This window comes from Aquarana catesbeiana, linkage group LG06 (assembly GCF_042186555.1).
Source record: "Aquarana catesbeiana isolate 2022-GZ linkage group LG06, ASM4218655v1, whole genome shotgun sequence".
In the NCBI taxonomy this organism is placed as follows: Eukaryota; Metazoa; Chordata; class Amphibia; order Anura; family Ranidae; genus Aquarana; species Aquarana catesbeiana.
Genome location: NC_133329.1, coordinates 198,722,643 through 198,742,124, shown reverse-complemented (window position 1 = coordinate 198,742,124; position 19,482 = coordinate 198,722,643). Strand labels below are relative to the sequence as shown.

Here is a 19,482-nt window from a genome sequence, read left to right as displayed (position 1 = left end):
GAACAATTTTATATGCACATTAAGCTCTTCTTGATCAAAGACTCCCAACAGACACCTTAGGGGAGAACATATATCCGGAAGGGCAAAATGCTCGCATATGAACTCGGTCACCTGGGACCATAGAGGCCTTATCTTAGGACTAACCCATATCATGTGGAGAAAAGTTCCTTCTGCTCTCTTACACCAATGGCACTCTGCAGTATCTCTCCTGTGCATTTTAAATAGTCTGGTCGGTTTATAGTATACCTGATGTAGATATCGAAGCTGTATCATTCTATCTGTGAAGGAAATAACCGAGATCAGGTATGTGTCTAGGACTTCCTGCCACAGTTCCTCAGTCAATTCCGGTATAATCGCTGTCCATCTAAATCTTGTCCTAGCAGTCAGGTCAGGGCTTCCCAGGCCTATCTCTCTGTAGTATTTGGATATACACTTAGTTGGTTCAGGGTCTATCAGGACCTCTTCTAAAGCAGTGTTTTGAACCTTCACTTCCCCTCTCCCAAACTGGGCTATCGCTGCATGTTGCTGTTGAGTATATCTGAATTGCCAAGTTCTAGGTATGTTGAACTGCTCCCGCAGTTGTGCAAAGGAGGATAATCTGCTATCTTGGTATATATGGTGTAGATATTTCACCCCATATTTGGCCCATCTATACCCATCTTCTAGTTTACAGAACTCTTTTAGGGATTTATTGCACCACAAAGGACAATTAGGTGACATCCATAAGGGGTCATCCATCATTCCCTGCGCACATAGGCGATACACCATACCTGAGAGTGCCATTACAGACCCCACCTTCCTCCCCGGTATCCCCTTTCTGAACAGCATATTCAATAGGGTTTCCTGCAAAGTGGCAACCACCGCCTCCAGTAGTGTAGTGGCGTTGGGAACCTGGGGGAAGCATCTCCAATGCAAGAATGTCTATTGAGACGCAAAAAAATAGGATCTTAAATCTGGCATAGCTAAACCCCCCATTGTCACAGGTAGCTTCAGCACTGCCAGAGATATCCTGGGGGCCTTGGATCCCCATAAAAATTCCACCATAACAGAGTATGTGCCAGAACACTTTCACCGATACGTACACAGGTGAGTTCGAGAGAATGTACAGCAACTTTGGAAGAAAGATCATTTTAAATAGGTTTATGCGACCCATTACTGTCAGTGGCATGTTTTGTCATTTCTGTACTCTCTCTCGAAGTGCCCCTATCACCAGTCTCAGATTGAGGTCCAGGAACCCAGAAATGGGCAGCTGAACCGCCACCTCCAGGTATTTAATTTCCAGAATAATCTCCAAACTTCCGTATCAATTGGAAAGCCGTGAACAATGAAGCACCTGGATCTTGTAGGTATAGGAGCATGTCATTGACATAGAGGGATACCCATTCCTCGATCCCTCCACCCTAAGTCCGTTCGTGTGAGGACTGTCTCTCAGTTTAGCCGCCAAGGGCTCTATGACCAGGGCGAATAAAAGGGGATAACGGGCATCCCTGCCTGGTCCCCCGGAGAACAGGGAAGAGTTCAGATATAATCCCATTTATTCTCTCTAATGGTTCTGTGTATAACAATTTCACCCATGATATAAATATAAGTCCAAATCTCATTATCTGCAGGAGCCCAAACAGGTAATCCGACTCCACCGAATCAAAGGCCTTCTAGGCCACTACTCTCTCCCCAGAATTGTCATGCTCAGTTTGCAGGTTAACAAAGAATCTCCTGATATTCATTTGCGCACATCTTCCTTTTTATAAAGCCATTCTGATCTGGATTAACTAGTTTCAGAATTACCGATTTGTAGCCTCCGTGCCATAATTTTTGCAAGAATTTTGGTGTGGACATTCATCAACGAGATAGGTCGATTAGGATTCACATTCTTTAGGATCCTTTCCCCTTTTATGTATTAAGATCACTAGGGCCTCTCTCATAAAGGGGGGAAGTCTTCCCTCCTACCTAGCAGCTGTGAACACACGTAAAATAGGGGGTGCTAGCCCACTTCCAAAGGTATGATATCATTCCGAGGGTATGCCATCAAGGCCCCGAGATTTCCTAGGAACAAAGGAAGATATTTCTCCCTCCACCTCCAACACAGTGTTGTCTGCTTCCAGGGTATTACATTCCTCGCTTGTTAGCCGAGGCAGGTCAGTATCATCCAGATAATTTACTGGAGGGGCGCATGATTTGTAAAGTTCTTTATAGAAGTGGGTGAAAGCTTGTAGTATACCCATGGAATCACTCACCTCTACCCTGCTGTGGTCATATACACTCATTATATAAGTGGGTACATACTCTGGTTTTGCCAAGTACACTAACAGTCTACTATTTTTGTGTCTAAACTCAAAAATGCGTCTACATTGCACAAGTTTAAGCTTGGTAGTCGGGTCAGTCAATACCTCCTTATATGCCCGTGTCTTTGTCCTGAAGTCCGTAATCCTTCCTTAGTCGGCCGCCTTCCGCTAGGGATACTTCCCGTTCCCTGTCCTGTATTGAGGAAGCTAACTGCTTCTTAAACCCACTCACCTCCACTATAAACACCCCTCTTAGAGTAGCTTTAAATGCCTCCCACTTAAGGAGGTCGGACCCAGTGCCCTGGTTCTCCTTCCAGAACAGCTGAATAGCCTCAGTACATTTAATTTTAACATATTCTTCCTGCAGCCAGTTAGCTTCCATCCGCCAGTGACGGATTCCTTGTCTCTGCCCTAATGTAATATCCAAAAACATGGGTGAATGATCCGAGTGCACTCTGGGTAAGTACAGCACTTCCCCCACCATTTGCAGACTCTCAGTTTCAGCCAACACGGTGTCTATTCTGGACAGCGTCTTATGCGTCTCAGAGTAGCAATAGTATTCCCTTCTCTCCGGATGCCTAACATGCCATACATCACAGAATCCATTAGCAGGCAACCATCCCGCAAGCGGTGCCGGAGTCCCCGGTGGCGCATCCAGCCTATCCGGTCAAGTCCCCTAAAACGAAAATCTTCCCCTCTGCTTTCTCATAGACAGTGCGCAGCATGTCATGCAATTGGAATGAGGAGAAGGGAAACGGTACATATAAATTCACAAATGTCAGAAATCTGTTGTGGACTTTTATCACTAGAACAACATATCTACCCTTTGTATCAGTTTTAATCGCATGAATGTAAATGGGTAAAGATTTTGTCACCAAAGTGGAGACACCCCTATGATATGAGGAATAACTAGCATGGTAAGCACCTGCAATATGTTCCCTTTTCAGAGGGAGAGTCTGGAGCCTTGTAGGTGTGTCTCCTGCAACAAAATCAAATGTAGTTTATATTTTTTGAGGTAGTCAAATACCAAGGAGCGCTTAAATTTAAAATTGAGATCTCGAACGTTCCAAGACACCACTCTAAGATTCACAGCCATAGCAATTATGAGCGAGAACATTTCCCTCTCCCTGACAACAGGGGAGGGTACCTTTCAGGGCTCCACGACTCCCACTCCGCAGCTCTGCAGGGCGACAGCAAATAAGGCAAATGACATACATGTTAGACCTACTGGATAGCGGGAACACACTGTAAACATAATGAGTTATCCCAGATTCCCCCCCCCCGTCTCCCTCCTCCACCCCACACCCAACCCCAACTTGCCAGGCACTTCATTCCCCAAACCTTAACCCCAAAAGTGGGTACAACAGATGTGGGACTTAAAAAAGTCCTACAGGCTCCAGCACCGTGAGGAGCAAGTTCAATCGTGAAGAAAATTTAACAAAAAAAGTTTTCAAAAACAAAAAAGGTAAGTAAGGAAAAAAAATGTTAAGGAGAGGAAAAAAACCTGCTCCCCTCCCTTCGTCTTGTTCCTCTCCCCAAAATTGCAGTGAGCAGAACTGTCTGCAGATTCCTTTAATGCTTTAGGATTCTCTGAGCAAGTAAACAGAAAAGACGGGCACAATCCATAGAGCAGCATAATTTAGCCCCCTGGACTGCCAGGTGGGTAAGGCCTCAGGGTATGTCATTAACAGTTCATCCTGGGATCAGGGAAATAAATCAAGGGGAAAAAGGGCAGTAATGATGCGGCCAAGCAATATACAGTCCTCCCCCTTTTCCAACAGACATCCATCAAGACCCCTGCCATAGGTGTAAGAGGTGCTATAGGGGTCTCAGGGAGATCCCACCTCTCGGTCGTCCTCTAGCACCCAGCCATTCAGAAGCCTCCGTGGGGGTGGTAAAAAAAATACACTTTGCCATTGTCCACAATGCACAGTTTTGCAGGGTACAGCATACTATAGATCAAGTTCAATTCTCTAAGCCGTTTCTTCATTTGGTAAAAGGAAGCTGTTTCTTATCGTACATCATGGGACACACAGACATAGTAGGTTACTATGTGGGTTATAGGCCACCTTCAGGTGATGGACACTGGCCTATATAACCCCTCCCACTACTGGGAGTACCTCAGTTTTTTTCACCGGTGTCTAAGGTGTTGGTCAGGAGTAAAGATGTGCTGTGCTGAGCTCCACTGGAGCAATCCTTGCTGGGGCTAGCCATGCAGCCGGATCCATTTAAATTGTCTTTTAGGCCGAATTGAATGGTACCCGGGCCTCGTGTCCAAAGACACGAGGTTTTGCCTGTAAACGCTTCTCTTTTTAGAGAGCTGGACCCCCTGATCCAATACTTTTGGTAATAAGGCCGTAAAGTTTTACTGGCGGTGGTGCTATTACAGGTCCAGGATTATAGGTTTCCCCCAAGGATCTCCAGCTCCTGAAGGTTTAATGGACCCCACCGTGAAGGGTGAAGATTGGGTCTGTTGGTTTTACCACAGAAAACCCTGTGGCGGGAAAGGTAAAGGGAGTTTTCTAAGAAATTTTTGAAATTTTCTTATGAATGTCTCCTTTTAAATTTAGTGAATGTTGTCGTGCCTATGTGTCACTACTGGGGAGCAGTATAGAGCACTTGCCATCTCATACTTCTCAGAGAGCCCACGATGTGGTCAGGAAAAGCAGTTCAGCCAGCAGCGGACCTCCGGTAAGTCTAATTGCGTTTTTTTTTCTCCCCCTCTTCACGGGGAAGAAGCCCCCCCCCCCCAAAGAAAATGCAAACAGTACGCCACCTTATTCGGTGGCTTCCAGGCTCCCCCCCCTCGCCATTTTCTTTCCCCTCACTGCTGATCCCATAGGATCGGAAGCCCGCGCGGGAATCTTCTTTTTCAAAAGGAAAGGAGAGGGGCCGTAGGCGACGGGGGGCGGGACTTAGCGCGGCATTGGTGTCCTCCAACGCACTGCTCGGGAAAGTGTTTAAAAGGCACCATTGTTATTGCTGCAAGCTGCGAAGGGACACAAGAGAAAAGGTGGCATGAAAGAGGTTTGGTGACACAGGCATTCCTTTTGACACATTTACTACTGCATCAGGCTGAGCATTGATAGCAGCGACAGGGCTGGACTATTGCTCAAGCAGTGGATGCGTTCCTTCTGGTAGTACCTCTGCTTTGTGAATCGGGCTATGGTCGGAAAGGGGGGCGGGGTAAAAACAAGAAAGAGCTCTAGAAAGACTTAGTCACACGGAAGCCTAAAACCATCCTAAAAAAGATGGCATCCTCCCCTTAGAGTAATATGGCTGGTCGGAGTGAGCCATCAGGAGTGACGAGTGTTGCAGCTGCGCTTAACACACACACCATTTTAGGCTTGGAGCAAAAAATTTACGCTTTAATCGTATCCCAGAGTGGGACTAAGTGTAACAGGTCCCCGTCCATTGCTCAGGACCCTCATGCTGAGGAACGGGACGAGAGATGACAAATTTCTCTCGTGGGACCAGGAAGAGACCGATAACTCCTCTTCCGAAGAACCTAATACGGAAGGATCAGGTTCACAAGAAAGATTGTTGGTACAGTCTCTCACTGAATTGGTCTGCTCCACATTTTTGCTGCTAGTAGCGCAGTCAGTCGATGAGCCCACTTCTGGTTTGGGTTCACTAAAGCCTCTCCAAACTGTTCATGCTTTTCCTTCATGGCTAAAAAAAACGTATGTGTTTTGAGTGGGAGCACCCAGATAGTTTTTCCTCCAAAAGTGTTCAACACTTTATCCTATGGAGGAAGAGTTTTTAATAAAAAATGGGGGATTCCAGCAATTGATGCTGCTATATCCTCTGTAAACAAAAACCTGACTTGTCCAGTAGACAATGCTCAAATGCTGAAGGATCCAACAGATAAGAAGTTGGAATTCCTGTTTTAAAAACTCTATTTCGCTTGCAGGTTCAGTGGTTCAGCCTGCACTGGCAGCGATCGGGGTATTTCAGTCCTTAAAGGACCATTTTATAGAGGCACTCAAGGTTATTCCTGATTAGCAGGCCCAAGATTTGGCTGGGATATCAGAGGCGTTGTGTTTTACAGTAGACGCTATGAAAGATTCTATTCTCCAGGCCTCATGGCTTATGCTATGGCTGGTACATGTGCGTAGAATCTTATGGTTGAAAAATTGGTTAGCCGAAGTGCCATGCGAAAAGTTCTTCGCCAGTTTCCCATTTCACGGTGAACGGTTTTTTGGAGACGATCTGGATAAATACATCCAAAGAATTTCTAATGGGAAAAGTTCCCTTTTACCGGTTAAGAAAAAGTTTAAGCGTTTTTCTTTTAGACAAGCGTCTTCTCCAGTGCCAGGAGCAACAGCCTCCAGGCAGTCATGACAGCCTCCACCGTCAGGTTCAAGAGGTAAACCTCAGGGTCAGTCCCAGGGTCAAAAGAGGCCCTGGGGTAGGAAACCCACCAAACAAAATACTAAAACCTCCTTAGTAAGGGGTGGCCCCCGCTCACTCGAGTGAGGGGAAGACTTCTGCAGTTTTCAAGGGTCTGGCAGGAACAATGTCAAGACAGATGGGTGGCTTCCTCAATATCTCTAGGTTACAAACTAGAGTTCTGGGAATTCCCGTCTCCTCGTTTTCTCAGATCAAACGTTCCCAGAGATCCAGTGAAGTCTCTTTATAGCTTTGGATCATCTCTTGTCTCAGAGTGATATCGGTGATCCCCTTGGAAGAGCAAGGATTAGAGTTTTATTCAAACCTTTTCACGGTACCAAAACCAAACAGGGATGTCAGACCCATTTTAGATCTCAAACATCTAAACCGGATTTTGAATATCTGCTCTTTTCGCATGGAGTCAATCCGATCAGTAGTCTCCATCCTACAAGGTGGAGAACTTCTGGCGTCAATTGACATCAAGGATGCTTATCTCCATGTGCCAACTTTCCCTGCTCACCAGAAATATTTACGCTTCGAGGTAGAAAATGTTCATTTTCAGTTGGGTAGAGCTCCAAAGGGATGAAGCTAAGGGGAAAATAATACTGGGAGTATGCTATAGGCCCCCTAACCTGAGGGAGGAAGTGGAGACGGATCTCCTATCACAAATTGGATTAGCAGCAAGGATGGGAAGTGTTATCATAATGGGGGATTTTAATTATCCAGACATAGACTGGGCAGAGGGAACCGCGCATTCATTTAAGGCTCGCCAGTTCCTTAATGTCTTGCAGGACAATTTTATGGGTCAGATGGTAGACGCACCAACTAGAAATAAAACATTACTGGATCTACTGATTACCAACAATACAGACCTGATCACAGATGTGGAAATACGGGGCAATTTAGGTAACAGCGATCACAGGTCAATTCGTTTCAGTATAAATCGCACAAATAGGAAACATGAAGGGAACACAGACACTGAATTTCAAAAGAGCCAACTTCCCTAAACTACAAACCTTGCTAAAAGGCATAAATTGGGATAAAATATTAGGAACAAAGAATACGGAGGAGAGATGGGTTTGCTTTAAGAGCATATTAAATAAGGGCATTAGCCAATGTATCCCATTGGGTAATAAATTTAAAATAGCGACCAAAAATCCTGGATGGCTTAACTCCAATGTAAAAATGCATATAAAAGCAATGGAGAAGGCCTTCAAAAAATACAAGGTTGAGGGATCATCCTCAGCATTCAGACTTTATAAAGAATGCAATAAGAAATGTAAGGGTGCAATTAGGACGGCTAAGATAGAACATGAAAGACACAGCGGAGGAGAGCAAAAAAAATCCCAAGAAATTCTTTAAGTATGTAAACAGCAAAAAAGGGAGGACAGACCATATTGGCCCCATAAAGAATGAGGAAGGACATCTGGTTACAAAGGATGGGGAGATGGCAAAGGTATTGAATTTATTCTTCTCCTCAGTCTTCACGAGTGAATCGGGGGGCTTCAGTAACCAAAACTGCAGTGTTTATCCTCATGACACAACACAGGAAGCACCTCCATGGTTAACAGAGGACGGAATTAAAATTAGACTTGAGAAACTTAACATTAATAAATCACCGGGACCAGATGGCTTGCATCCGAGGGTACTTAGGGAACTCAGTCAGGTGATTGCCAGACCGTTGTTCCTAATTTTTACAGACAGTCTATTGACTGGAATGGTACCAGCTGATTGGAGAAAAGCCAATGTAGCACCAATATTTAAAAAGGGCCCAAAAAACATCCCTGGGAATTACAGACCAGTTAGCCTAACATCAATAGTATGTAAACTCTTGGAGGGGATGATAAGGGACTATATACAAGATTTTAGTAATAAGAACGATATCATTAGCAGTAATCAGCATGGATTCATGAAGAATCGTTCTTGCCAAACCAATCTATTAACCTTCTATGAGGAGGTGAGTTGCTATCTAGATAAAGGAAGGCCTGTAGACGTGGTGTATCTGGATTTTGCAAAAGCATTTGACACAGTTCCCCATAAACGTTTACTGTACAAAATAAGGTCCGTTGGCATGGACCATAGGGTGAGTACATGGATTGAAAACTGGCTACAAGGGCGTGTTCAGAGGGTGGTGATAAATGGGGAGTACTCAGAATGGTCAGGGGTGGGTAGTGGGGTTCCCCAGGGTTCTGTGCTGGGACCAATCCTATTTAATTTGTTTATAAACGACCTGGAGGATGGGATAAACAGTTCAATCTCTGTATTTGCAGACGATACTAAGCTAAGCAGGGCAATAACTTCTCTGCAGGATGTGGAAACCTTGCAAAAACACCTGAACAAATTAATGGGGTGGGCGACTACATGGCAAATGAGGTTCAATGTAGAAAAATGTAAAATAATGCATTTGGGTGGCAAAAATATGAATGCAATCTATACACTGGGGGGAGAACCTCTGGGGGAATCTAGGATGGAAAAAGACCTGGGGGTCCTAGTAGATGATAGGCTCAGCAATGGCATGCAATGCTGCTGCTAATAAAGCAAACAGAATATTGGCATGCATTAAAAGGGGGATCAACTCCAGAGATAAAACGATAATTCTCCCGCTCTACAAGACTCTGGTCCGGCCGCACCTGGAGTATGCTGTCCAGTTCTGGGCACCAGTCCTCAGGAAGGATGTACTGGAAATGGAGCAAGTACAAAGAAGGGCAACAAAGCTAATAAAGGGTCTGGAGGATCTTAGTTATGAGGAAAGGTTGCGAGCGCTGAACTTATTCTCTCTGGAGAAGAGACGCTTGAGAGGGGATATGATTTCAATTTACAAATACTGTACTGGTGACCCCACAATAGGGATAAAACTTTTTCGCAGAAGAGAGTTTAATAAGACTCGTGGCCACTCATTACAATTAGAAGAAAAGAGGTTTAACCTTAAACTACGTAGAGGGTTCTTTACTGTAAGAGCGGCAAGGATGTGGAATTCCCTTCCACAGGCGGTGGTCTCAGCGGGGAGCATTGATAGCTTCAAGAAACTATTAGATAATCACCTGAATGACCGCCACATACAGGGATATGTAATGTAATACTGACACATAATCACACACATAGGTTGGACTTGATGGACGTGTGTCTTTTTTCAACCTCACCTACTATGTAACTATGTAACTATGTAAGTTCATAGCTCTGCCCTTCGGTCTAGCTACTGCACCTCGAGTGTTTATAAAGGTCCTGGCTCCTCCTTTAGTCAGATTAAGGGATCAAGTTATAATGCTACTAGCCTACCTGGACGATCTACTCTTGATAGATCAGTCGGTAGCCCGCTTAAACCAAAGTTTGGTCACCGCAGTCAGCTACCTGGAATACCTAGGTTGGATTCTCAACCTAGAGAAATCCTCCTTAAAACCATCAAGGAGATTGCAGTACTTGGGTCTGATCATAGATACAGTTCAGAAGAGGGTGTTTTTGCCCTAGGAAAGGATCAGTTCCATAAGGGAACTAATTCAGTTGGTCAAAACAAAGAAGAATACTTCTATTTGACTTTGCATGAAATTGTTGGGAAAGATGGTGGCTTCTTTCGAGGCCGTTCCTTAGTCGCAGTTTCGTTCAAGACTGCTGCAAAACAGTATCCTGTCAACTTGGAACAAGAAGGTCCAAGCTCTGGACTTCCCAATGCGTTTATCCCCCAAAGTGCATCAGAGCCTCAATTGGTGGTTGATATCCAAGAATCTTCAAAAAGGAAAATACTTTCTATCAGTTACCTGGAAGGTGGTAACAGAAGCGAGCCTTCTAGGCTGGGAAGCAATCCTGGAAGAAGCGTCTGTCCAAAGGAAATGGTCCATATCTGAAATGACCTTGCCCATCAATATTCTAGAGATTCGGGCAGTACGCCTGGCCCTGAAGGCGTGGACACTCAGACTACGGAATTGTCCTGTCAAGATCCAATCCGACAATGCCACAGCAGTGGTCTAGATCAATCACCAAGGGGGCACGAGAAGTCGTGCGGCCCAAAGAGGTGAATCAATTCCTAGCTTGGGCAGAAGACATATTTCCTTGTCTGTCAGCAATCTTCATTCCAGGGATAGAAAATTGGCAGGCAGACTACTTGAGTTGCCAACAGTTGTTCCCAGGAGAATGGTCCCTTCACGCCAACATCTTTCTGTCAATGATGGGGAATTCTGAACGTGGATCTGTTTGTGTCCAGGTTCAACAACAAGATCAACAACTTTGTGTCAAGGACAGGGGATCCGAAGGCATGCGGAACAGATGCCTTGGTTTTTCCATGGGATCAGTTTTCACTAATCTATGCGTTCCCTCCTGTTCTGCTTCCGCGCTTTCTTCGCAGGATCAAGCAGGAAGGGAAGGAGGTGATTCTTGTGGCCCAGGAGATCTTGGTTTGCAGAGATCGTAAAGATGGTGGTAGGGGACCTATGGACTCTACCACTATGGCCAGACCTTCTCTCACAAGGTCCGGTATTCCATCCTACCTTACAAACACTAAATTTAATGGTCTAGCTATTGAGACCCACATTCTGAAAGACTGTGGGCTGTCAGCTTCAGTAGTTTCAACTTTTGTTAATGCTAGGAAGCCGGCCTCCAAAATCATATACTATAGAGTCTGGATGGCATATGTCTCCTGGTGTGAATCCAGGGATTGACACCCCAGGAAATAGTATGTCATAGGTAGGATCCTTGAATTTCTGCGGATGGGATTGGAAATGAAGCTGGCCTTGAGTACTATCAAAGGCCAGGTGTTGGCCTTATCAGTGTTTTTTCAAGGACCACTTGCTTCACACTCTCTGGTTCATAACTTTATTCAGGGAGTAACACGGATTAATCCTCCAGTTAGATCACCCCTGAACCCTTGGGACTTGAATTTTGTCCTGTCAGCATTACAGAAACCGCCTTTTGAGCCAATACGAGATATTCCCATGGTCCTCTTGACGAGGAAAATAATAATTTTCTTGGTTGCTAGATCTTCTGCAAGAAGAGTATCTGAGTTGGCTGCTCTTTCTTGTAAAGAGCCATATTTGATTATTCATAAGGATAAGAGGTTGTATTGCGGCCTCATCCTAATTTCCTACCGAAGGTAGTGTCAGGTTTTCATTTAAACCAGGATATTGTTATGCCTTCATTTTTTCCAGAACCTTGTTCTGTGGAAGAAAGGTCACTACATTCACTTGATGTAGTGAGAGCGGTCAAGGTCTATTTGAAGATGACCGCTCAGATTTGTAAAACAGATGCTTTGTTTGTGTTGCCAGACGGTCCTGAAAGAGGACAGGCAGCGTCGAAATCTACGATTTCTAAATGGATTTGTCAAGTGATCAAGCTTAAGGTTTAAAAGGGAAAATTCCACCTTTTCATATTAAAGCACACTCCACCAGGGCTGTTGGTGCTTCTTTTGCAGTGCATCACCAACTCTCCATGGCTCAGATCTGCAAGGCCGCAACTTGGTCTTCAGTCCATACATTTACCAGATTCTATCAAGTAGATGTAAAAGGTCATGAGGTTGGGCGCAGTGTACTGCAGGCTGTAGTGTGTTCAGAGAGGGTTTTTTAAATAAGTGCTCTAGTCTTAGTGCCCTACTTTTGTTGTGTCTCCCTCCCTTCAGTTGGCATTGCTATGGGACATCTCACATAGTAACTACTATGGCTCTGTGTCCCGTGATGTATGATAAGAAAATTTTTAAAACCGATTACCTGTAAAATCCTTTTCTTTGAAGTACATCACGGGACACAGAGGTCCCTCCCTTCTTTGGTATACACTTGTATTGCTTTGTACAAAACTGAGGTACTCCCAGTAGTGGGAGGGGTTATATAGGGAGTGCACTTTGTGTCTTAGGGCGTGCCAGTGTCCATCACCTGAAGGTGGCCTGTAACTACTATGGCTCTGTGTCCCACGATGTACTTCAAAGAAAAGGATTTTTACAGGTAAGCTGTTTTAAAAATCCTATTTGCGTGGTAGCCTGAAAAATCAGGATAAATAGATATCCTGTAATTATTGAACTTCACTTCAGGCCCTATCCTGGCCCCTTTCAGGATATTTTCTCTGTCTCTGAAATACAGAATCTTTGCAATCATGGGTCTGGGGATTGCCCCCTTGGAGCGCTGCCCGGGACTCTGTGTACCCTTTCTATGGCAAACATGTCAGTGAAAGTACCAGGGGCCATATGCACTTTTAGCTACTCCTCCAAGAACTCCTCAGGATGGTTGTCTTCCACCCCCTTAGGGAACCCCACCAGCCTTATGTTCCTTCTCATGCGGTCCTCCATGTCAGCCATTTTTATAGTGTGTTCAGAGAGGGTTTTTTTTAATCACTTGCATATCTGTGCTCATAGGTCTGACAGTGTCCTCCAAAGTGGCAATGCGGTGATCAGTAGCCTGCGCCTTTTCTCTAAGCTTCTGCATGTCAGGTTTCATAAAGGATAATTCAACCTTCAGTTCCCCAAAATGATCTATTAGCTTGTTTTGGCACCCCTGTATGGCTGCCATGAATCTGTGTGAGAGATGGCTCCTCATCCTCTTCCAGGGCCCTGCCAGCTCTAAGCCTGCGGTCATCTCCCCTGTCCAAGGATCTTCCCCTGCATGTAGTGCGATCTCTCTGCACTCTGGGACTCACCCGATCAGGGGTAGCAGGCACCGGCCATGCTGTGTCTTCATGCCTCTGTAGCGGTGGCCATTCCTCCTCCACCTCCTCTGGCGCTGCGGCGCCATCTTGAGAGCCCCAGGCAAAACGGGCTAGCCGCTCTCCTGCCATTTTTGGCCATGGTGGCCCATATTTCACCATCCCCAGAGGCTCCCCTTAGGATCTGGAACCGGTGTTTTCTTCACCACGCGTCCGCATGCTACTTTGGGGATAGAAGAGGAAAAGGAGCTCTCCCTGCATGACTGCATGTACGCTGGTTTGGGAGATTCAAAAGGCTGTTCTTTTCCAATCCATTTAATAATCACAGATATGATTAAAAAGGAGTGGCTGGAACCTGAAAAAGCCATTCTTTTCCCGGGCTCACAAGAGAAGATTTCCATTTGAGGAAAATCCTGACTCTATCTGGAACAAAGTTCCTAAATTGGATTCTGCCTTTTCCCAGGTCTCGAAGTCTGCAGACCTTGCTTTTGAGGATATGGGCACTCTAAAGGAGCACATGGATAAAAGGATGGACCTGCTTCTTAAAAGAACCTGGCAATCAGTGATGAACAATCTGAAGCCAGCAATGGCAACAACTTTTGTTGCAAGGAACTTAGAACACTGGGTTAACCAGCTGAAGGCCCATGTTACGGCAGATTCCCCAAAAACTAACTTTGCAGCAATATCATATATTGCAGATGCTTCAGCAGAATTTATTCGCATGTCAGCCAGGTCAGCAGCTTTAACAAACTCTGCTAGGAGGGCGTTGTGGCTGAAAACTTGGCCAAGGAATGCTGCATCTAAAAACAGATTGTGTAGTATTCCCTTTGCAGGAGAATTGGTTTGGTTCGGAGCTAGAGTCCATTCTTGACCATACGGCTGATAAAAAGGTTATTTCCGGTCAAGAAGAACCAGGTGCAGACCCTCAAAAAGGACAGCAGGAAGGAAAAATGCAGAGCAAGAGGAGGCCATGGTCTTCCCAGAAACCCAAAGGTAGGAGTGCAGTGCTCTTCAATCCTCCTATGACCTCTGGAAAACCGCAATGACTCCCCCCTCAAGGTCGGAGGAAGACTCCAGGAGTTTCTTCCTCAGTGGAGTGCCATTACTTCAAACCAGTTTATTGTGAATATGCTCTCCCAGGGATACGTGATAGAATTCACGGAAGAACCTCCAAAAAGATTCTTTGTGACAAACGTCCCAAGGGATCCGGTCTAAGCTTTCACCATGAAGTCCCTAATTCAGGAGCTGAAATCCCAGAGAGTCATTGTTCCGGTCCCGACAGGGGAGTTCTTCCAGGGTTTCTACTCGCATGTATTTCTGGTTCGGAAACCTTCAGGAAAGTTCCGCCTCATCCTAAATCTCAAAATGCTGAACAAATCAGAGTACAGAAGATTTTGGATGGATTCCTTTTTCTCAGTAAAAAACCTCCTGAATCAAGGGGTGCTACATAGCATCAATAGATTTACAAGATGCCTACCTCCACATTCCTATTGCCGCCAGGTCCCAGAAATATCTGAGGTTAGCACTGAAAGAAGGGAAGAAGGTGGTACATCTGCAATTCAGAGCACTCCCATTCGGTCTGTCATCATCCCCAAGGGTGTTCACGAAAATAATGGCTGAAGCATTGGCGTCTCTGCGCCTAGAAGGAATCTCAGTGATTCCTTATCTGGATGACCTGCTGTTTTTTGCCCAAACCAGAGAAGGTCTTCAGGAAAACTTGGTCAGAGCCCGTGTTCACCTAGAATCCATAGGGTGGATCTTAAACCTCCAAAAGTCAAATCTGATTCCCTCGCATGAAGTGTTATTCCTGGGTTTCCGTATCAACTCTTTGGAACAAAAAATCTTTCTTCCAGAAGAAAAACAGAAAAAGTTGGTAGAAGTGATGCCACTGCTACAGTCCTGTCAGCTTCTGTCCATCAAGAAAATCCTGTCAGCGTTGGGAACCCTGACCTCTTCCATACTGGCAGTTCAGTGGGCAAAGCTCCACTTCAGACCTCTGCAAAGCTTTTTGTTAAAAACCTGGGATCACCCGCAAGATTCACTGGATTCACTAGTGAACATCCCCACCACAGTAAAAAGGAGTCTTTGGTGGTGGAAGAACCAGACAAGGTATTGTTATGGCCTGTTATGGTCCTTTCCAACCCAGGTAAGTTTAACAACTGATGCCAGATCCTGGGGTTGGGGGGCTCACATGAACGGTCGGTGGGCCCAGAGCTCATGGTCCACAAAAGCACTAAGGTACTCAAATTGGAGGGAACTAAAGGAGATAGAAATGGCCTTACTGACCTTTGCAGAAGAAGTCCAGGGACAGCATGCTCAGATCCTGTCAGACAATGCCACGGCGGTGGCCTACATAAACAGACGGGGGAACTAGAAGCAGAATTTTGCAAGACCTAGCAAGAGGCATTTTAACCACTTGATATCCTTAGGCCGTCATATGACGGCCTCGACTTTCCGGGGTTATATCTGAATGATGCCTGAGGCTACAGACATCATTCAGATACCGGCATTTTCAGCCGGCGATTCCGTACACCATAAGAACGATCATAGTGGCTGTTCCGCCGCTTCATCGTTGTTACGGGCGGCAAAAGGGTATGTCCCCCCCCCTCCCGCCGCCCTCCGGTGCTTCTACCGACTCACCTCAGCGATCGGTGAGTCGGAGAGCGGATGCGCCGGATGTAGATCATAGAGATTTCCGGCGGACCAGATGGCCGCCGGAGTTTCTATGACCATTCGGAGGCCGGACGCGATGTTATGACGTCACGCCCAGCCTCTGCATTAAAAAAAACGGCGCCGCCTCAGCTGGGAAGCGGTGATCTTTTAAAAAATTTTTTTTTTTTATTTTAGGCTTCCCAGCCTAGAGGTGAGATGTGGGGTCTTATTGACCCCATATTTCACTGTAAAGAGGACCGATCATGTCATTATCCTATTACAAGGGATGTTTACATTCCTTGTAATAGGAATAAAAGTGATCAAAAAAAAATTTTTTTTTTTTTTTTGAAAAAAGTGTCAAAATAAAAAATTTTAAGTAAAATTAACAAAAAAAAAAAAAAAAAAAAAAAATTTTAAAGCGCCCCTGGTCCCCGTGAGCTTGCACGCAGAAGCGAACGCATACGTAAGTCCTGCCCACATATGAAAACGGTGTTCAAACCACACATGTGAGGTATCGCCGCGAACTTTAGAGCGAGAGCAATAATTCTAGCCCTAGACCTCCTCTGTAACTCAAAACATGTAACCAGTAAAAAATTTTAAAGTGTCGCCTATGGGGATTTTTAAGTACCAAAGTTTGGCGCCATTCCACGAGCGTGTGCAATTTTGAAGCGTGACATGTTAGGTATCTATTTACTCAGCGTAACTTCATCTTTCACATTATGCAAAAAAATGTGGCTAACTTTGCTGTTTTGTTTTGTTTTTTTTTTTTTAAGCATGAAACTTTTTTTTTTTTTTTTGATAAATTGCTGCGCAAATACCGTGCAAGATAAAAAGTTGTATTCTCTAGGGTCTCTGCTAAAAAAAAACATATATAATGTTTGGGGGTTCTATGTAATTTTATAGCAAAGAAATTATGATTTTTGACATGTTGGAGCGAAGTGTCAGAATTGGCCTGGATGCGAAGTGGTTAAGTTGGGCAGAGCTCCATACTCTATCCTTGTCCGCGGTCCACTTAAAGGGGACTCTAAACAAGGTAGCGGACTTCCTCAGCAGGAACCAGGTATTCGAAGCGGAGTGGCAATTGAATCCAGATGTCTTCCATTTGATCGTGAAGAAATGGGGGCGGCCAAGAGTGGATCTCTTTGCGACTCAGGAAAATTCACAAGTGTCCCGCTTCTTCTCCCTGAACAGGAACGAGTCATCACTGGAAGTAGATGCTCTGGCACACAGTTGGAAATTTCACCTCTGTTACGCATTCCACCCATTTCAGCTTAACTCTCAGGTCATAACAAAAATCTGGAAAGAGGATATGACAGTGATCCTCATCACGCCCTTCTGCCCCAAAAGGCCTTGGTTTTAATCCCTTCTACAGATGCAACTAAAACCGTATTGGCACCTTCTGTTAAGACAAGACCTGTTACAAGGTCCTCTGCTTCACCAGGAAATGGCAAAGTTAAAACTCGCGGCTTGGCTTCTGAGGAGCAGCTCTTGAGGAGAAAAGGTTTCTCGGATAGATTGGTGGCTACCCTCCTATCTAGCAGAAAGAAGGTTACAAGAGCAATATATTCCAAAGTCTGGAAAGTCTTCAACTCCTGGTGCACAGCATCCGACAGATCATTAAAACAGATTTCCTTCTGGAATTCCTGCAAGATGGAGTGGACAACGGCCTAGCGGTCAGCACTCTAAAGGTTCAAGCTGCCTTACTGGGGGGTATTTTTGGAAAAATCTATTTGATCAGAACCCTTAGTGATTAGATTCTTCAAGGCTCTCACTCGGTCTAGACCAGTGGTGATAAAAAATTGTCCAGTATGGGACTTATCAGTTGTTCTACGGGCCATGACCAGGGAACCTTTTGAACCCATTAATTTAGCCTCCCTGAAATGAGTTACTTTGAAAACAGTTTTTTTTAGTGGCTATTACAACAGCTCAAAGAGTCAGTGAGCTGCAAGCCTTATCAATCAGGGAGCCATTTTTTTCCATTTTTCCAGACTGAATTGTTCTGAAGACGGATCCTAATTTTTTACCGAAGGTCGCTTCGGTCCAGAATTGAATCCAGGAGATAATACTTCCTACGTTTTGTTCTAATCCATCGGGTAAGAAGGAAGAAGAATTCCATACCCTGGATGTTAAAAGAGCAGTCTTGAGTTACTTGGAAGCCACTAAAGACTTTAGATGTTCAGACGCATTATTCATTTTATTTGCTGGTAATAAAAAAGGAAGACAAGCTTCTAGAGGAACCATTGCCAGATGGTTGAGAATGGCCATCTCAGAAGCCTATTCCCTTACAGGCGAAGAGAGTCCAGTGAGTATCCGGGCTCATTCTACAAGAGCTTCCGTGGTGAGTTGGGCAGAAAAAGCTGGTGCCACCCCCGAACAAATCTGTAAGGCAGCTACTTGGACAAGTCTGACGACCTTTGCCTGTCATTATAGGTTAGACCTCATGACGGCTGGGGACCAGGCTTTCGGAAGGAAAGTCTTACAGGCTGTTGTCCCACCCTAAATGGTGTAAGTTTCGATAATCCTCTCGGGTGCTGTCCTGAAAGACGCCTTGGAAAAATGCAAGTTAGACTTACCAGTAACTTGATTTCCAATAGGCTTTCCAATAGGCAATGCCCATGAGTGCCACCTATCAATGTCCACCAGTGGTGCCAATCAGTGCCACCTAGCAGTGCTGCCTATCAGTGCCACTTCTGAGTGCCCACCAGTGCCACCTATCAATGCCCACCAGTGCCGCCCTATTGGTGCCCATCAGTGCAGCCTCATCAGCGTACATCAATGAAGGAGAAAAAAATACCTGTTTGCAAAATTTTATAAAAAAAATATAATTAAAAAAAAAAAAAAAAATTTGGTCTTTTAAAAAATTTTTTAACAAAAAATAAAAACCACAGAGGTGATCAAATACCACCAAAAAAAAAGCTCTATTTGTGGGGAAAAAATGATAAAAATTTAATTTGGGTACAGTGTATGACCGCGCAATTGTCATTCAAAGTGCGACAGCGCTGAAATCTGAAAATTGGTCTGCACAGGAGGGGGGGTTTAAGTGCCCAGTAAGCAAGTGGTTAAAGACTTGATTAGGTGTTTCCTGTGGGAGGAGGAGCCATGATCACTCCGGGTGCTCTCCTGAAAGCCTATTGGAAAACATGTTACCGGTAAGTCTAACTTGCATTTTTCTTTAACTTGAGCAACAAAAGTAATTTGTTCCGAAGCAAGCTGTTAAATTATTTCACATGTATGTTTTAGTAGATGTCTAGCTGCAGTTTTGGAGAGTTTCTGAAATTGTATAAGCTCTGTGTCAACAAGGGCAGACATTAACCATTATATTTGCTTTTCCAGGGATCCCAAAAAGAACTTCTGAATCTGACTCAGCAAGATTACATCAGCAGGATTGATGAGCTCAACCAGTCTTTAAAGGATGCTTGGGCCTCCGATCAGAAAGTCAAAGCTCTGAAAATAGTCATACAGGTTACCTATTTTTTTCTCCTGTCATTTAGTTTCTTTAGTGAGTCCTGTCACCATCTAATGCCTACCAAGAAATCATCTC

At 44.8% G+C, this 19,482-nt stretch overlaps 1 protein-coding gene across 10 annotated transcripts in view; it reads left to right on the top strand.

The window, feature by feature from the left end:
• Positions 1–19,482, top strand: part of VPS35L (VPS35 endosomal protein sorting factor like) — a 1,435,757-nt gene that overhangs the window by 318,562 nt on the left and 1,097,713 nt on the right. For 9 of the 10 annotated variants that reach the window (XM_073591197.1, XM_073591205.1, XM_073591203.1 and 6 more), the window contains one exon: positions 19,275–19,403. The exons of the other annotated variant lie outside the window; for it this stretch is intronic. In XM_073591197.1, coding sequence (XP_073447298.1) covers positions 19,275–19,403 — 129 coding nt within the window. The remainder of the gene's footprint in view (positions 1–19,274; positions 19,404–19,482) is intronic. 10 annotated transcript variants of the gene reach the window in all.